The 20,238-nt window shown below is 42.6% G+C and overlaps 1 protein-coding gene across 2 annotated transcripts in view; it reads left to right on the top strand.

The window, feature by feature from the left end:
• LOC6047147 (nuclear receptor subfamily 2 group F member 1-B) overlaps positions 1 to 14,577 on the top strand; it is a 77,619-nt gene extending 63,042 nt beyond the window's left edge. The window contains exons 4-5 of one of the 2 annotated variants that reach the window (XM_038261596.1): positions 14,182 to 14,351; positions 14,435 to 14,577. In XM_038261596.1, coding sequence (XP_038117524.1) covers positions 14,182 to 14,351; positions 14,435 to 14,551 — 287 coding nt within the window. In that variant the 3' untranslated portion in view covers positions 14,552 to 14,577. The remainder of the gene's footprint in view (positions 1 to 14,181; positions 14,352 to 14,434) is intronic. The other variant, XM_038261597.1, reaches the window with a different exon arrangement.
• The last annotated feature ends 5,661 nt before the right edge of the window (positions 14,578 to 20,238 follow it).

Below are 20,238 nucleotides of genomic sequence, written 5' to 3'. Positions count from 1 at the left end.
GGGGTATTGTAACGCAAGAGGGGAAGATCATGCGAGATGGGACTGTGATCAGTTGCTTTTTATGAGAAATGGATACATTTTGATGAACTCATTGATTACATTCAGAGATGCGCTGTTTGTTTGGCAACACTGGTCGAGAGCTGTCAAACTGAAGGAGCTCAAGCATTTTGAATCACCCCTCATGTTTATTATTAGTTAAGAAACAATGTTTGTTTTGATAAATTGAACAAGAACAATAGAATTGTTGGACATTTCGCCAAGGGGGAAACCAATCGAACTAAAGAACCCCACATTAGCCACCTTGAACAATAACATTGAAAATGTAAAAAAACTGAAACATCCTGAACATTTTGGCCTGTTCAAAAAAAAAAATGTTTCGCTGAAACTTTCGTAACAAAATCAGACAAACAAAGCTGCTTGACTTTCTGGCTTCTAAACTGCAACATTTTCCTAGCCAAAATCCTGAAATATCCTCATAATCGCACAATATCTTCATCATTTGCGATAACCCTGGCCATAATTCATCGCTTCCACCCTCCTGTTCACCGAAATATGATGCAAAATCTCCCTTTCCAACGGTCCATCCGACTTCTTCTCGAGTTGATGCGTTTTTGCATAATAGATTCGGCCGTCCCTAGGCAGAACAAAACCTTACGGGGACGAAAAAAGAAACGCTAAATTTCAACCGAACTGGCAAAAAAGGGACACACGGGGTGCCTCAAATTATGTTTATTGCCCGGAATGGCCATCGCCGAGTCCCAGAGCATACGGCTAATGTTCCCTTTCGGAAAGTTGTTAGCCATGGACCGTTTTTGGGCCGCAATACATTGTACCGTATAAAACGGTCCAATAATGGTACCGAAATTGTGCAGCGGACCCTTCGGCAAATTTTTACAGTTATGGGCTTGTTTTGGACGAAATTGCGTTTTTCAACGATTGAGCTACGCGTGCAGGGACCGCCCTCTGACCATGGTCCAGTTCCAGTAGTCCCGTTCGGGCCTGTAGAGATCCACTCATTCCAGGCACTTTTACACTCCGTCCAGTCCTAGGGGTCAGACACTTGTTTTCATCTGTCAATTCCTCCTCCAGATCGTTCAATCCTAGGTAACACAGATCGTTGTTACAATATTATTCTATGATTGGGTAATACAGATTTGGAGAAGTCTGAGAGATGCTCACCGATATCTCCACAACGCGCTGGCTTCACTGTTTGACAACTCTTGTCGCAATGCTGCCAACTCGTTTTCGAGGGGTGATTCACTAGTTCAACCCAGTCATAAAAAGACGCAAATTGAGACTCTTCTTCAAATGGCTCATCACAGCGTTGGTCAACGCTGAAAAACCCTTCTGTCCGCGACCTGACCTCAATCGGGGCTGACCCTCGCGTAGGACCTGATCAATTATTGTCGTCATTACTGGCAGAATCGTGTCCCAGTGCCGTCCTTTCCAACGACGATGACGACGGCAGAGCTCTTAACGGATCGCCATAACTTTGCGGTGAAATTGTGCGTTTTGTACAGGTCTCTAACATCGCGACGACTGCACTCTGCTCGAGACCTTTGCCGGACCACCCCAACGTCTTGGTTGCAGAAACGAAGACGCCGTCTGAGACATGTATAAACATCGGTGATTTATCGTTATGACCACGCCATTACGGCCGCGCGCACTGCATCGTCTACTTACCGCAAATTTGCCAATAATTTAGCTCTAATCTGCAGGGGATTAACCACCGTCGGCTGCCGAAGTTACTTAACCGAGAGTGTGGGCAACCCCTCGGGTCAATTGGATTTCCGCCATTAACGGCGCTAAATGGCAGAAGCAGTCGTCGTCGCACGAACTGTCATCCTACCAAACGTCAACCTTGAACTTGACAGAAGCCAAAAGCGAAAACTCGCCACATTTTAATCCATCAAAATTTGCGGTGTCAGCGAAGACCAGCAAAGAACTGGATGAAAAGTACAAAACCACTGCCTAAACCACCCCGAAACAACTCTATCGGGGATGGTCTGGTAATCTCGCCCTCGCACCCCTAAGTTGTTTTCCCCCTCGATTTCTGGCAACAACGTTTTGCGGAAGCTGCCAGAGCAGACGTTCCCGGCACTCTGGCACACCGTAAAAAAGGCGATAATCACCCCAATAAAAGCGACCCCTGGGTCGTTCCCGACCGCACAAACCGGAAACCAGAAATCTGCACCCGTAGCTAGAACGAATTAAAAAAAATAATTTCATTAGGGCGCAACAACAGAAAGCAAACGTCACGAAACATGTGTAAGAACGGCGTAGCAGGCGCTGAACAGCTCACCTTTCCGCTGACCGCGGTCCTTATCATGATGCGACAGCATCCCCGCGACCAAGTAAGCCATGACACTCGATTAATGACGTGTAACGACCAAGAACACCCCCTTGGTTTGGCAGCAAACAAGTCCCGAAAAAAAACAAAACAAAAAAATCGCGCACGCAAGTGACAGCTAACAAAATAACACATTTTTCAACTCACCTCTCACCTCACCTCGCGAGCGCAAGGTGGTGGTGAGGTGAGCGCGGAATATTTGAAGGTAGCCGAGTGCCATTTGAACCTTCTCGACGCGACGACGACGATTCCCTCACCCCCTTGACACGACCACAATGGAGACGGTACAGTCAAAATAAACAAATCAACAGCTCTCGCGAGCGCTCGCTCGCTCGCGAAGATAATGTCAATTATAATTTATGCATTCGCGGTATAAATACTACACATACACTCGAATTTTTTTTTGTCGTGTCGTACCGAAACCGAAAAAGGGAAGCGCGACCTCTCGTTGCTAGACGACTTACTTTTTTCGGAGAATCTCAAATCTCGCGCTTTTTTTGGAGGTCCTCTTGCCACATTTCAACAAAAGAACATTTACACCACCATGTTTCATTTGTTATTCCCAATTCAAGTGTACACACATTGGAGTGCGAGCGCGATAAGGGGCGAATGATTCGTGGACGAACACGGCGAGACGATGTTCGGGAATCCAAGAGCGCCGTGCGGACACGATTTGTCCAAAAATGTTGGCAACACTGCGATGTGACGTTTCTCAATTGCGTCACCTGCTTTGATAGAAAGCCATGCGCCTTTTTCACTTTCGTTACGAATCGCTTACAAAACATGATTCCTTTTGCTTTAAAGTGTTTAAAGTTCAGCGCACGTGCTCACCTAAGAGAATGTATATGTGACGTTTTCAATCGCGTCACCTGTTCTTTTAAAGAGCCTTCCTCCTTTTGCATCTCGCGTCTCACGAATCGCTAACCAAACATGTTTACTTTTGTTTCAAAGCGCTTAAAGTTTGGCGCACGTGCTCCCTTCAAAAAAGGAATCAATTTGGCGGAAAATCGACACCATCACTTAACACACACAAGAAGCCTCGAACCGAGACGAAACTAATTAAATATTTTAATGTGCTTTTAATTGTTACCACACAGCACCCCTTTCTTTATCTCCGAGGAGGTTCCACTCCAGCTATCGGCAAACTTTTCCCCAAAAAAAGGAGGATACGTGTCAAGCCCCTCGCATGTGACGTGCCATTTTAGAAAAACACCGACTTGGGCACGTTTTATGAGTCTCCTTGCTTTTTATGCTAAATACATTGTACGTTTCCACCTCCACCTTCCGACCCGAACCGCCTTGACACATGTTTTACCCACCCGATTACGATCATCTTCATTATGATTAGCAATTTCACCGTCATTAAAATTATTGTTTAACTGCCGGCCTCAAGTTTCTGAAGGGGTAGGTGGAGGTTGGATCCAACATTCCTTCATGATATCCCTTCTTGACACATTCCTTCGGTCGTGTTGATCTCTGTCGTTAAAAGGCGCAAGGAGTGGGTTGAAAGGAGGTGGGCACATGTCAGCATGAGGCACGCAACGTGTGTGACTTTGGAGGGTGCAAAGGTTTTAATAGTTTCTTTCCCCTTTCCTTGGGAGGCTAATTTGTTGACATAAGCCGTTGTACACGTTGACAGTAGCGCGATAATCCAAGTTAAGGAACGCTACATTGTTTACATGATTTTGACGCAAGGTTGACTTCAAAATAACTGTTATGATAGCAACACTGCCAGTGTTGACATTGTTTGATTCGGAGCTGCTGAATCGGGTTAGCTTTACTAAAATACCCGACTCTAACAATTCATGGTTCAACAACAACTCCCATTTAAAGCTTTCAAAAAATCAACTCCGACTCCTGTTTTAAAAATTTAGCGATTGCGGCTTCTCAGAATATTCCGATTCCGACTTCGACCTCGACTTCAGGTCCTACAAAGTAGCCGACTCCATCACATCCGACTTCAACTTGGACTCCACAGCTCTGGTTTGAATCAATGTGAAAAACAATGAAGGTGACGTTATGTCAATCGTTTTTTATTTTTTCAAAACAAGACCAGTGTTCCCATTTTACGTACAAGGAGTGATTCAACTAAACTCTTAAACATTATTCAGAGCGATTCCGGGTCAATTTCACCCGAAAACAAGCCCGATCAACGCGTCAATGACGGCATCCTACAACACTTTCCTCTACGAAGGGATAGTTTTTCAAGGGTGCTTCAACGCACCACACTACAATGCCTTTTTTGCCCGTTTTAAAAACGCCAGAAGTAGCTGTTTTTCAAGTGTCATCAACGTAATGAGTGAGTGCTGCTTGTGCGAGTATCTAGTCCCAAAACAGTAGTTCAAATTTGCTCGGCCACTTTCCCTTCCCTGAAGTTCTTGCTCAGCTGGGTTTTAGGAAAAGCATAGAGTACTATTCAAGACGAAACACACGTCGTAAACGTCAAAAGTGTACACACTGAGATTTGTTTAGCCATTTTGACAGATTATCAACCTGACGAGGGGTAACTCAAAGCTAATATTTACAAGTGCTCTTGGATACCGCTCCAAGCCCGAAACGACTCATTGTGGCCACATCCCAGGCCGGGTCCCATCGAGATTGATGACCGAGTTTCGTCGGGTGGCACAATTACCCGTACTCCACACGTGCCTGCACGAAATGGCATCTGCATCATGTGGGATCGCACAGTGACTCATAAAAAAAAGATGAGTGATATCTCAGCATAGAAGAAGACGAGGGGCGCCTTCTGCTCTCACTCAACTCACCACTGGCGATGATGATGCTGCGATATGATTATTATGTTTAATTACTATTATTGCCCTCTTGTCTGCCCATACAACTACCAGGCGATATCTACGTTGTAGTACAAGCGCTCGTAAAACGCCCTCGGAAGCAACACAGAAGTGGCAACGTGACTTTTCGAGAGAATGTGTGTGTCTGCCCAAGATGGGATAATAGATTATTACGATAATTAAATTTTCATCTAGCTTCATCACTTGAAGCCTCCTCCTCCGTTCAAGGACTTGCTGAAACTAGCAGGTTTCATCTGCCAGCGCAACCTTGACACTAATTTGATGGTCACACACCGAAGTCTACCCGACTTCTGCTCGCCATCCAGTTGGACACACGTTCACCACACATTTGTGGTGAGTAACGCTTCAGTGACGCGCCACATCGTAAATCAATAAAAGTTACATTACGCGCAGTCTTTTTCCGGAAGTAGTTCTCATGGCAACTCCCGGCCAATCCACCGGCGTCCCCCATGGGACGGAATAATACCCGGGAAAGCATTTCGCAATAAATCTTCTAAACGTAAGACAATTTGTCAGATTTCTGCGTTTTTCTTCTTCCGGGATGATAAAAAGGTGAACACTTGAAATCAAAGTCCGGAATCCCGAAGTCCCACTTGGCCCCCTCTTTGGCAAGGATCCGTTTGGGAAAGCAACTGTTTTATTATGTTAATAAATATTTGAGGTTAGATTACCAGCCTGGTGCGGGTGGTGAGGGTGGTGAAAATGCCAAACGTCAAACGAGCTCGGAAGACTCATAAAAAATGCACCCCTGCGAGCACGAAGTTTCGATCGCGGGCTTGCGGTTTCCGAACCAGGGCTGGGGCGGCTGACAGCAAATCTAGCCCGTAAACATAACCTTTAAATTAAGTGTGTGATATGTTTCGGCGCGCCGCTCTTCAGGAATCGAGAACGTGTCAGTAAATCGACACAATAACTAATGGAAGGAAGCTATCACATCAAGTGTAATCACAGTTGATTGAATTTTCCGAAGCGAGGGGAGGGAGTGATAAAAAACAAACCGCAATTTATTATTGTTTCAGCAAGTGGATCCGTTTCTTTTCATTTTGATGTGAGAAATTGAGGTTAGCTTTGTTGTACAACTGTCAAACCGTGCTTGGATGCGCACGGAGAACAATAACATCAAAGCGTCCGTCAAAACACAAAAGGGCCTACTGCGCTGTTTCGCTAATGGCTGAAGATTAAAGCGGATAAGCTACCTTCCGGAAGGGGTAGGGGTAAAATCGGGGAAAAGTTAAATGAACCGCGTCCGGACGCCGCTGGAGGTAAAAGATTAAAAAGTCAAAAAATTTCCAGGGCGGACGCGTTGGCGGCACCCGGAAAACGTTCCACATACATAATTTATCGTGGAAAAAAGGATTTTTCCATTTAGCCATCGAACAAACTTCTATTTTAACCCCTTTTCCCAAACTGCTCGGGATCTGGTCTGGTTTTGTTGCGGATCGGAAGAGTTTATTAAAAAGGCGCTCGTAATAAAGATATCAAAGGGAGAGAAAAAAAGTCAAATATTTAATCCATGCATGGCGAGGGCACCCCTCGAGAGAACAACTCTACAGCAACAGGGAAGATGTATAAATTTTGGGCATAAGAAAGCAAGCTTCCGGAAAACTTTATGGGGCAATCGCTTTTTTCTGTATCATTTCACCGCAATTGCATGGCTCCCCAAGAAATTCGAGTAGGACAAATTTCGATTTTTTTCTCCTTAGTCATTTTTGACTTGTTAGGGAAGTTTGTCAGATTTAGAAAGTCTGACTTCGACTGCGATTCCTGGCCCGACATCACTGACTTCCACATAAACTTCCATACAAAGTTGTTGGAAATTAGCCGACTCCGACTCCGACTTCAGAAGATTTAGCCACTCTGACTCCAGCTTCTCAGAATTTTCCGACTTCAACTGCGACTTCAGGCCTTCACAAGTATCCGACCCCTGTTACGATTCACCCAAGTTACTTATTTTGAATCACCCCTTGACGATAAAAATGTTTTTCATAAAACTACTTGTAGCATTGTTGGCAAACAATTCGTCTTTTATGAATGAATCAGCTGATTTTTGTTTACAAACAAATTAGAATCAGTGTTGCCAGCCGCACTGATACATTTTTCTAAAAACCATTTGAAAGCTCACTGGACTTACTGTGCGATATCAGCACAGAGTAATCCAGAGGACGCAGTCCGAACAAAAGTCATCGAATTTTGTGGCGGCGTTACGAGCTTACCCTTTGGTATCGTAGCTGCGTTATGCGTTTCCTGATGAATATGTTTTGACAAGTGCTGAGCATGGAATGACGTGGATTTTAAAAATGTCAATGTTTCTTTAGAACATTTAAAAGAACTTGGAGAGCTGTAAACTTCTAGCAACTGTTAGAAGACGACCACCTCAAGTGAAGTTTTTGGGATCTTCGTGATGAACCTTTTAACACGGGATTGAAACTCGTCTGAAAAACCTGTATCATTTTTTCATTCGAAACAGTGGCGCCAAGGGGTGGTAGCTGCCCTGTTTATTACGCTGTGAAATTATCCATGGTCAATCCAAGGAACCAGAAGGTGATAACAGAAATGTCCGTCCAAAAGGGGTGCTGCAAAAAAACTTATTATTTTAACAAATTTTTGACCAAAACAGAAACGAATTACAAGTTAGACAGTCCAACTATTGTTAAAAGTGGGTTTTGTTATTTGTTTTTGCAAAACTGCATATTTTTAATGAAAGTGCCAAACATATTCGTAATCACCTTTTGCCTCTTGGTTGTGTTAGTATGTGTGTGGTCGATGTTTGCGGACGACACAAGAACAGTGAGAACTAGCGAAAATGCCTCACATTATAGAGTTATCTAAGCCCGAGCTCACGCACACTAGCACCCCATTTGTTTTGCTAGCGGGTACAAAATTTAACCTCAATCTTTTTCGTGTACGTACACGCAATACATGCGCACGTAGATAATTCTATTCTGATACAAGTCGCCATATTGAAATTGCTTGAAGATTCATACCCGTGCTTTTAATCAGAGCCGTACGCCCAAGGGGTCATTTAATCCTCCTCATTACGCTGAAGTTTACAATGAATCAACATGAACGCCAACGGTGGAATCTGCAGGCACTGGGTCAATGCTTCAATTCAGCCCAGTATGAGGATTATAAACTAAAGTATATTAAAAGCAAAAAGCTTCCATCGACACCTATATTTCTTGTATGGCCCGTTACTCCTCAAAGAAATTAATTAGAAATATTCAATAGGTAAATTCGACAATCTGCTCTTTTTGACCACGACAAAGAGTTCGGTCACAACGGTAAACTGTATGTTTCGACTTCAACGCACTGGAGAACCGCAACAGCTCCAGAAATCTTCTTAAAACACTGCCAACGCCCTGAAATTTCCGCATGCATTCTTTTTGATTCATTTTAGAGCCATTAGAAAATTCACATTGTTGATTTTGGAATTGTGAAAAAAATTGACAGCTTATAGAAAAGTCATCAGAACCTAAGAGCTCTTAGATATGAACGCTTGAAAAAAGTAACGCTCAAATGTCAGTTTGCCTCGTGCGTTACGACAACCGAAAGTTTTGCTGAAGGGGGGATGTACCACGATGTACCGCGTAACGCAACCATAAATCAAATGCCAGTGCTCCCTCTGGATTACTCTGTGATATCAGTACCGATCGGTGGCAACACTATGATGACCTTATTCGCAAGATTGTTATTGAAATATTTCATCTGACAGCTAGCTGTCAGCGAAGCGCTGGTTCTCATTGCACCACGCTAAATATTGATCCCAGAAGTAGACAGTCATTTACACATTCCCCAAAACGGTCCATTGCCAGCGCGATCCCGCCCAAATCTTGTCCGACGAACCCCTTTATTTCCTCGTGACACAAGTCCCGTTCCTAACCTCGAAGCTATCTCCCGTAGTCTGTCACCGTCTGTACCGGGAATGTGCGGAGAAATCCCCAACCGTAAGTTGTATCCCGAATCCCAGGCAATATATCACCTCTCTCTCTCGAAATCACCAATCGCCGGTCCAAGCCGTATTCTTCCGGAATCCGGCCGCCAGATGGGTTGTGCCGCAAACGATTCCGAGCGCCCGCGCGCTCCTCTACTTCAAGATCAGGGAGGTTAACAGCGGAGAAATAAACAGAAAGAGGGCGTTTACAACAGCCCGGGAGCATGTTGACAGCTCCCATACAAACTGAGCGTACCCCGTTTTGTGGGCCCAGTGGGCCTAAGATGGCGGCCTTCGATATTATCTAGCCAAATTTTTGAAAATGGCGAATAGTTTAATTAAATATAGTTTTTGCCTTGTTTTGGTTTAAAACGACAAAATAAGCATTATGGAATCATTTTCTTTAAAAACTAGTTTAGAAATACGCCACGTTCAAAGATTAGTCTAGAACTGTTGAAGTGAGCGTGCCACAAAAGCCGTCACGAAAAAAAAGTTTCCAATGCAAATTTTGAGTTGCGTATTTGATGGGCGTACTCCGACGAGGCCCACTTGCCATCTGTCGGTGGATACGCGCAACTCACGAAAACTGTCATGTTAGGGGACGGTTGGTTTACAATCACAATGTTCAGCAACATTTGGATTTTCTTCGTCGCCTCTTTTTTTCTTCTTCTTTGAAAAACAAACATTTATTGTAGTATCACGAATTGCCGCCAGTAGCATGCGAGCGCGCCGTTTGGTGGCAAATCGTTGAAAACGAGATGTTTATTGGGTTTTTCTTGCAACACCTTGCGATTGAAACCCCTTGGCACTGAGCTGTCAAAACGAGGGGTGCGTCACTGTTTTTTTAGCTTGATCAAAAACGATAAGTGACTACCCCCTAGAGCCGAGCGGTTTTGACTGCGATAAACAGTGCCAGTGTTGCCAATTGTTTTGGCACGCGCTTCACCGCTGACAGCTGATATTTGATCAATAATTTTATTGTCTCTGGCTGTGCAATGCCACTCCTTTTCGACAGCGTCTTCAAACGTCGCAAAATCTTGTTATTCATCGGCTATAACGATGGCGATGATCCAAACTATTCTCGCTTCTTCGGCACGTTCCGTGCGCACCGTGCACAAGTCATATTTCATTTCTTAATAATGATGTAATTGATATTTTATAAGATTTACACAAGACCCCCGGTGCACCGTACCGGTCTCACATGCTTGCGCTGCAGAATCTTCTTGCGAGTCCTCAGGAAAACTACAAAGGCCGTCCCCAACCATCAACCCTCTTCGTCCCAAGACGTTCCGTCTCATTACTCTTCATCATTCAGGGGGCTACGACGACAACGGCGTCATCATCGACCGCAAGACCAACTCCTGGTGCTTGCAAAAAGTATTAAATTTAATAAATGCTGACTTTATTAAATTTCAATTACCTTCCCTCTGCCAGATATATTCCGAAAACCCCAACCATTTGACAGTTCTCCTCCCACCGTGCTAAACTGTGCTCGTCATTTTGCATCTGGTGACAAAAAGCGCACATCAAAGCAGGTACATCAGCAGGATTATCAGGGTAATCTTCCGGTGATGAGTTTTCACCCGATTTCAAGGGTTGCTTTGATGGACCCCCTGCGCTGACCAAAACGCTGCCGACGCGCAGACCGTATTTATTACAGTTTTATTAGCCCCTCGTCGGCTCCAGCTCCGAACCCATTCATCTCGCGCGCGCTATCTCCCAACACCATCGTACTAATAGATCAAATTTAGCTTGTTTTAATTCCCGTCATTCTTTTCCAACTGCTGCCGGAGCTACTACTTACCGAAGATAAATTAAGCGACACGCCGCATTCATAAAACCCCCGAGTCGTCGTCGTCGCCTACTATAGATCGCCCGCTCGAACTCACTTGTCATGGCCTGCTTGAACGCCGTCGTTCCACAGCGAAGAACGGCACCAACCCGAGCGACGACCAAGACGTCTTTATCTTAAATAACTCATTAATCTATTTATAATCGCTTGGGAATGTTTTCTCAACATTCTTAGCGCCTCGAATGAAGACTTGGTGGGGCGATGAGAACAAGTTGTCACTGATCCGTTCAGGAGTCCCACCGCGGGACTCGGGTTGTAGACTGGTGGAATCTCAGCAAGCCAGTTGTTTGGTTGGTTGGGTCGATAACTGTCATTTGTACACGCTCAAATGAAAACATAAAGCAGTTCAGTAACTATCAATCGTGCACGTTCAACGCAGACTAAGTATTTTTTAAAAACATGTTGATCTGTCAAAACCGAGGGGGGTGATTCAACGTAAACCAGTCTATGCACGCAAGGCTCGCACGATAGCTGAGCCGCGAAGCGATTGTGATCTTCAACTGTCAGTTTGGGGAGCGTTAGCGTTGCGGTCAGGGGGGATCAACGATACGCTCCTCTAGAACGGAGGGGTTAAGGCTACCAACTTACGCACCTTTTGGCAGTACCATAAATCGCAACCCAACCGGAACCAATAAATTTACCGCGAGGGGTAAATTAGTAACATAGTGTTGATGAGCTCATTATGTGCGAACATTTCGGAAAGAAAAGGGTGACCCCACCGCTCGTTACAAAGTGCTAATTTTGTAACGAAGAGGAACGTCGCGTGCCTGTCACAACGGATCAGGAAAGCGCACCATTCAAATCTGGAAGCCCCTCCTGCATAACAAATCATTAAAATTGTAAACTTCAAAACAGATAACAACGGCGATAATATCCCAGCGGCGAACTCGCAGACGCAATACACGCGGACAACAAATCACTCACTTTCCATTAGAGAAGATTCGGCATTTCGGCGGCTTGTACGACACAAACGACTTCCACTTGAGACAACGCGCGACGGCTGCTGCCGAATCTTTTAATCCGGCACTACCACAAAAGAGTCCATAAATCACGACAACAGTGCGACACGAGCGTCATCATGAGCGGCAATTTTTGGGGACCCTTGGTCGGGGCACAGAGACAAACGGTCCAAAAACTTCAATTTGACAGTTCGCTACCTTTAGCGTTGCGACGCTTGGCAAGGCGTGCAACGCCAAAGGTGGGCAACTGTGAGAGTCTGTTTGTCTCTGGCGGCAAGAAACTTATTTTTAGCACAAGGAGATTCAAACCCAGCTTCTAATTCACCGACTTCAATCAGATAAACATTAGTGCCTGCGGCGCATTGTTTACATTTTTTAGTGCGCGACTGTCACATCTTCGAGGGGTGCCCCAGTCGGACAAAGAAGTCACTCCAAGAACCCGGCAACACACAAAAAAACAAGACTTCGACTTAATTGCGCTCAATTGAAGGAGATGGTGATAAGACTAAATAAACGCGAAAATAAATATAAATAATAATTAATGCACGCCAACTGCTGCCGCTGCGATGGGCGCGCGCACTAATCGGTTGACAGATCCGCGACGAGGGGTAGGCAAATTCCACAAAAAAAATGCCACAACAAATTGTCGCGTGCCGCAACATCTTGAGCGGACCCAAGATGGTCATGATTTTCGGAAAGAAACCCGAACGAAAATATAATCAAGCAGGCTTCGCGTTTTCAAGTAATTAAAATTTATTCCAAGTATGCACGCTGTCAGCGTCGAGGGGTCCACTTAAGCCTATCTTTGGCCCGGGGAAAGTTCCTCCAAATCCCGGAATGCGCTCGGGGAGAGACACTTGACTCCGAGCGAGCACTTTGGATGGGTTAACCCATAAAGTAGGCGAGATAACATCTGTTCCAGAATCGGAACGCGCGCGCGTTCTGACAGTCGTTGGACGTCAAGTGCTCCAAAAACGGAATGTCGTCACCTGTTTGCGTTAATTGCCTTGCTACGCGCTCGAATTGATCGTGGAAGGGGGAAAGTTATGACAGCGCCTACTGCCGTCATCGATGAATCAAGGCCGGGAAAACATGAGCATTTTCTAACCTCTAAAAGCCATTTCCAGAACGGATTACGTAACTTTTTCACTGTTGCTCAACGAACTGCCGGCTATGCGGGCGCCTAAACGATGTCAAACCATGATCGGGGTGATAAAATTCAATTAAATTGTTTCCAATTTAGCCCGGCATCTTCCTAGAGTCCACTAGTCTAGCGAGAATTTAAGTCTAATCGTTGCCGCGTCTTTTAATCGAAACAGCGCTGACAATTACGTCTCCCAACGCGGAGTTGCCGAGTTGAGTTGAGCAACAAACGACGTTAAAAACAAACATTCCTCGTTTCATTCAGATCAATTAAAGAAAATTGTCTCTGATTATAAACACCCATATGTAGGTCGATAAACGCGAAGGAGACCCGGCAACGTTAGACAACGTTAGCTTAGACTAGATGAATCTCTCCATCGGAAGGCACCACACCTCTATCGATATATCGCATTGCGCTCGAGTCTGAACTCTGCGCACCAAATCATAGCCAACAACATTCAAGATGGCGCTAACTTTTCCCCGGTAATTCGTTTTACTGCCCCTTCGCAGGTTTAATTGATTTTTATTGGGCAGATGAATTGACGGTAATTGAATAACGCGCGCATTGACGTTCGGAATCTGCGACATTTCGTTTTCTGGACGCGTCACGTCCCCGTTGGTGACGTACGACTTCGCAGCTTGACGTTTACTTACCTTGTTCCTTGGATACTTTGAGCTGTCAAAACAACACCAGTGCAGTGCTGCCAGTAGTCATTGATTGCACGAGTAACAAAATTCTTGTCGCATGCTAGACGATTACGAAACGACGCCTGTTTATGATTTCTTTTTTCTTCTGTTGCTAACACACTTTTCTTTTTATTTACAGCGCTCAGTTCAGTTATGTTTTCAACCTTTCTTTATTAATCACTTTCTGTTCTTATCAAATCCATCCCGCTTGAGTTCTCCAGCACATCACAAACGCTCGCACCACAAACACACTAACAGCTGTTTCACTTCCTAACAGAAATGAGCAAAGCCCTCTAGAAGGCGATCATTGGTAATGGTACTTACTCTATCTCACTATTCCCCCTCACCAATTCCGGTCCCGTTTCCCGAAACGCTTCAATCCGCCAACTTTAGCGCATTGCTAACGCCAACTAACGCTTCCCTATTGTTCTCTTCTCCGCGCACAGATGCCTGCGGTCTGTCGGACGTCGCCCACATCGAGTCGCTGCAGGAAAAGTCCCAGTGCGCGCTGGAGGAGTACTGCCGGTCCCAGTACCCGAACCAGCCGACCCGCTTCGGCAAGCTGCTGCTCCGGTTACCCTCGCTGCGGACGGTCTCATCGCAGGTGGGTTCCAAGGTGCCAACGCTGGTCTGTTTGACGCTGGTGAACTGTGACAAGCTAACGTTTGGTTTTCTCTTTTTCTTGTTCTACTCTACCAGGTGATAGAACAGCTGTTCTTCGTTCGGTTAGTGGGCAAGACGCCGATCGAGACGCTTATCCGGGACATGCTGCTGTCGGGAAGTAGTTTTTCCTGGCCGTACCTGCCTACGATGTGACACACGGCCGTGTGGCGTCAGTTGACAACAACATGATCTTCACTGATGATGGGCGGTACGTCGACCACGGTGGTGGCCGCGGCCGCTCTCCAGCAGCAGAATCAGCATCAGCAAAATCAGCAGCAGCAACTTGACCAGCAGAGTCAGCAGTCGCAGCAGCAGCAACAGCTGTCACTTCACCAACAACAGCAACTGTCACAGACGCAAGCGGCGCAGGTCGCCGCCGCGTCCTCCTCGTCGGGGCTGTCACCTTCGCCGAGCTCGTACTACAACAGCTGTTGCTCGGACGTTGCGGCAGCCGCCCTATCCTCCCTGATGGCGTCCACGAACCAGTTTACACAGTTTCAGAGCTCGCTCAACTTTGCCGCCGCCAGCAGCCACAACCACAACAGCAATAGCAACTGCAGCAGTAGCACAAACAATAACAACAACAACAACAATGTAAATAGCCTGGACCCGCTGGCAACACTGGAGGGCTCGTCCAACACGGCAACGTCGCAGCAGGCGCAGGACGAGCTGGACGCCGAGCAGCGGCAGCGGCAGCAGCAGCAACAAGAACAACTACCAGCTATTTTGATGGGTGCTAATATTCTAGAGAATAGTAACATAACAAACATTAACCTTATTGATAATGATAGAAATAACGACTCCGACAGCAATCACGACGGCGCTCGGCGGCACCAGCATCAACACAACCACCACCACAACCACAGCAATCGGCTCGATGTCGAGGCGAACGTTTCGGTCGTCGACGACGACATACCCTGAACGTCTATTGTTCTGTTTGTTTACAACAGTTCACCCCTTTTTCTATGTCGTCCAAAAATGCTCAATTTCGTTAAGTTTCAAACACTTTCTCTTCGATGCTTTTGTTTTCCCGCCACCTTTGAACCACCCCTCGCTTTTGGAACTTGCTGGCAACACTGACTTGTCAACAACAAACCGCAGTCATGATGTACGTTTGACGATTTGAAACATCTTGCGCGCTTAGACAAGCAGATTTAAATCTATTCAAAATCCATCAATCTACGATCACATTGAACAATCCGAAACTCACCAAGGTAAATTAGTATTCACCACAGCTCATTTACATACGTTTGACAGTTGCCTGCAACTGTATGCACGAACACTATCAAAAATTTAGTGCGATGCACGTGGTCGCGTCTTGAGGGCTCTTTTACGAATAATTAATATCTGTTTATCTGTGCTTTCCGTTGCAGAGTCGCAACCGGGACTCCTTGAGACACGACATTCCGGACGCAGCACTATCGCTGCCGATCATTAACCTCCCAACCACCCACTGACCTCATGTCCTGTTCCGGATTCCACCAACCGGTTCCAGCACCAATTCAATCACTCTCACGCTTCCGCACCAAACGTTCACTCTGAACTGTCCACAGCGTAAACATAAACACACAAGCCTCTTTTCATTCGTTGTCAAATCCAAGTACACGCTTAAGTAAGGAATAGTCTGTTTCGGGTTATTATTACCCGGTCAATATATTTATTGCCTTTTGCAAACAGAACATAACCAAACTTCCAGCCTTTTAGCTTCTTTTTTAGGCTTTTTTAGGATGTCAAGCGAGATGTCAAGCCAATATATTTTGCAGGGCAACCAGCTCTTTGTTTCCATCAAGTAGCAGAAATCTGATGAGGGTTTATAATTTTTTGGGAAAAAATCATTAATTTTTGGGAAAGCTTTTTCTCATTCAAAATCAATCAAAGTTTGAGTTAAACGTTGTTAACTTTTGACTAAAATTTTAATAATTTTACAAATTTTTCAGTTAATTTTGAGTGAAATTCTCCAAAATCGGTCAATGGCTCAACTCACTCATTACTTAGAACAGAATCTGAGTGATTTGGTTCAGTTTTATATACATTTTTTTGGGATTTTGTATTCATTTTTTTTTTAACTTAATGTTGTTTCTAGTTTGGTAAAAATCCGATTGGTTTAGAAGCCTAATAAAACTCAGGAGTCAGTGAATCCTCCATCGATTCATTTCTAAGTGCATTTAAACACTAATTACATAAATTGTTTAAACTACTTCAAATCTAATTTGATATTAACTTTAACTTGAATCGTTTAGATTTGTACAGGTCCAAATCCATTGATAGCCATTTTGTAACCAAATTAGGAAAATTTATAAAAGTTTTGTTGTAAAAATGTACAAAATCTGACTCAAAATTAATTTCTGTTTTAAATGACATTCTAACAAAATTTTAGTTCAAGAAAATTGATAAACTTTCCAAAAGTAAAAAATCAATTTTATTTTTTCAGTGGTTTCCTTTCTCAAATATGCGAAATTATATCAAGCTTCGAATGTCTAACCCCTTGCTTCTGTCAAACTTCAGTGTTGCCAGCGTCTTCTTTATTCTGCCCCGTCTTTGTTGTAACCGAAACGTACTTCGAATCAAAAAATATGGATTGCAATATGTGGAAGGATAGCAAAACTTGAACACGTGAAATTGTACTGCTTTTAGTCGAATATATTTATTTATTTGAAAAATGTACAAAAATCAGTACCGGAATCTTCCTTCCCTCTCAATCTCTCTTTATCACTGTGGCCCTAACAGAAGGTGTTAGAAATATACTTAAACCAGTCACCGACAAAACAACAAGCGTTTCTTACTTTTGAATCTACTTTACAAATCACAAATAAAAATCAAACACAAAACATCATACAGAGCAGTGAAGGAAAAAAAACAATCGCAATCTCAATGGCCGTCCATAGACAACACTCGACTTGTGTAAATAAGAAAACGAAGAAAAAAAATCGCGAGATAACAGCAGCGCCTCTAGAGGACAGATTTGGAACCCCACACACAAACACATACTTCCTTTTTTTCTCTCAATCCAGTCCGCTTCCATCACTAGAAAAAGAAACCCGTGTAAATTCAAGTCATTTCGGACTTTCACATTAAAACAAACAAAAAAATAAACCAATAAAAAATGATAAGGATCATCATCACTCATCGTGTAAATTTAAAAACTAAATGTGACTGCGTTTGTTAAAATAAAGCAAAGAAAAAAATATCCTCTATCCTGGAAATAAATTTAAAAAACAAAACTGTGTAGCATGAAAAAGTGTAGTTAAAGCAAACAAAAAAACAAAACTTGTTTTACTCCGTGTAAATAGGTAGTGGACTTGCGCCATTTATGCAGAATCAAAATCTTCAAGAAGAATGTTATAACAAAACAAGTAAAAATTATTCGGTTCCTTAGTTTAGACGAAATTGTTTACATGCAATATTACGATTAATGAGACAAAAAAAAATCAATAAATTGTGCAAAACGTGGCCGTACTTTCTGTTTTTCCGTATTATTTTCTATGCTAGCTAATGAAAATTAAAGTTTCCAAAAAACGAATGTATTGCATATAAACTTTGGAAAAGTGAAACAAAACATATTACTGCTGAACAATGGTAATCTTTGATTGTGAAACAGAAGTAGTAGAAGAGGGCAAAAAAGTTAGAAATAAAAAAAACAACAAAAAAATATTTAATTGAACGTAGGCTAAGAGCATAAGCCAATAAGCAGTGTAATAATCTATGAGTATGATGCAAAACAGCAACAAAACATATTATGACATATAAAAATTGTGTATATAAAATAAATTATGAAAAAAGTGATTATTTCAAACATTTTGTGTGTCAGTTTTACGAGAGATTCAGACGATGACAATTTCCATAACAAAGTATCGTCAGTGGTGGTGACATTGGGTGTGCGGGGTGAAATTTGGTCAAAATCCAGAGTCTGTTGTCTTTTATATATTTATAGGACCTATTCAAAAAAACTACAAAAATATAAAAGACAACAGATTATAGGAACTTAAAAAAAACCCTACAAAAATTTTTTTTTCAATTCCGTCGTGAAACTACTCACTTTTCCTGTCATTCTTGAACGACGAAATAGCCTACTTTTCTGTACCAAAAATAACAGAATCGAATAGCAAAACATTTCAAAATAAATGCTGAAAAGTTCTACTTTTCAGCACTCAAATGGGTGCTGAAAAGTTGAACTTTTCAGCACTTGTTTCGAAAAGTAACACTTTTCAACATTTTTTTGATTTAAACGATTTATTGACAAAATACATGAAAATTTGACTTAAAATTTCACTCAGTGTGTGTTTTTTGGAATTGCAAAAAATGTTGTATGGAACTCGTTGCAAAACTTGATTTTTTCAACACTCTTCGTATTTATCCAACTCGGTGAACCTCGTTGGATAAATGTACGACTCGTGCTGAAAAAATCCTCTTTTTGCAACTTGTTGCATAAACTACTATTACGGATTTTGCAATTTTTCAGGTTCTTCTTATTGAAACTTAGGGTTGTGCAGGGGAAATCTTAAGAAAACTTTGCTGAAAATCACGTTTTTAGAACAAATCATGTATTTTTGGCCGCTGAGCAATTCTCTCGATCATTTTTTTTATGCCCTCGGTATGCCCAAAGAAGCCATTTTGTTTCATTAGTTTGTCCGTATAATTTTCCATACAAAATTGGCAGCTGTCCATACAAAAAATGATGTGTGAAAATTCAAAAATCTGTATCTTTTGAAGGAATGTTTTTGATCGATTTGGTGTCTTCGGCAAAGTTCTAGGTATTGATAAGGAGTACACTAGAAAAAAATATGAACGGTAAAAAAACTGGTGATTATAAATTTCACTTTTTGTCACTAAAACTTGATTTGCAAAAAAAACACTATTTTTTATTATTTTCTGATATGTTTTAGGGGACATCAAATGCCAACAAACGTGCAAAAAAATTTTAACCGAGTTATGGATGTTTTAATTAATATTGATTTGCTAAAAAAAATCGGAATGCTGGTCGAAAAAAAAAATTCAATCAAAAAGTACTTAAGTGAAATTTTGATAAAGAGCACCGTTTTCAAGTTATAGCCATTTTCAGGAAACTTTTTTGGAAATAGTCGCAGTTATTCATGTTTTTAAATTAGTGCCCATGTTTGCTCTTTCATGGAAAACAATATTTTTGAAAGGCTCAGAAAATTTTCTATATTTTGCTTTTTTGAACTTTGTTCCAGGGCTGCAAAGTCGGGTCATGTTTCAAACGACTCCGACTGCGACTCCGATTCCGGCTTTCTGAGATTAGCTGACTCCGACTCCGACTCCACCTTTCAACAAATGGTTAGCTCCGACTCCGACTCCACTTATTATGGAAACATTGATAAATAGAATTATTTAAATACTTTCTAAAGGTAATGTTTTTCTCAAAAAAATTAATTCGAATCACAAAACTGAAAAAAAAAGTTCCAGGTAACAAGTTTTAAACATTTTTGAAACAGAAATCAAAAAATATCTCTAATTTTGAAAGCATTTTCAGAAGAACAATTCAGAAGTAAGGACCAACATTTTACCGACGATTAATGATTTTTTGAAATAGTGATTTTTGTAATACAATTAAATCATGTTTGTAAAATAGAATTTGCAATCGAAAAGTACACATTTTTTTTATTAAGTGCATTGTTTTAAAAATATAGCCTTTTGAAGTAAAGTTTTTTCCGAAAAAATCCGGTTTTCGATTTTTTTTAATAGTGTCCTTGATTGACCATTCCTGAATTTTTTTTCGGTTCAGAAAATTTCCTACTATTTCGTCTAAGAAAATTGGACCACTGGTTGCTGCGATTCAGCGAATAAAAGAAATAGAAACAGGAAAATTGTTTTTTCTAAGT

This window comes from Culex quinquefasciatus, chromosome 3 (genome assembly GCF_015732765.1).
Source record: "Culex quinquefasciatus strain JHB chromosome 3, VPISU_Cqui_1.0_pri_paternal, whole genome shotgun sequence".
NCBI classification, from domain to species: Eukaryota; Metazoa; Arthropoda; class Insecta; order Diptera; family Culicidae; genus Culex; species Culex quinquefasciatus.
Note: the sequence above shows the minus strand (reverse complement) of the source record. Positions and strands in the feature narration are given on the sequence as shown.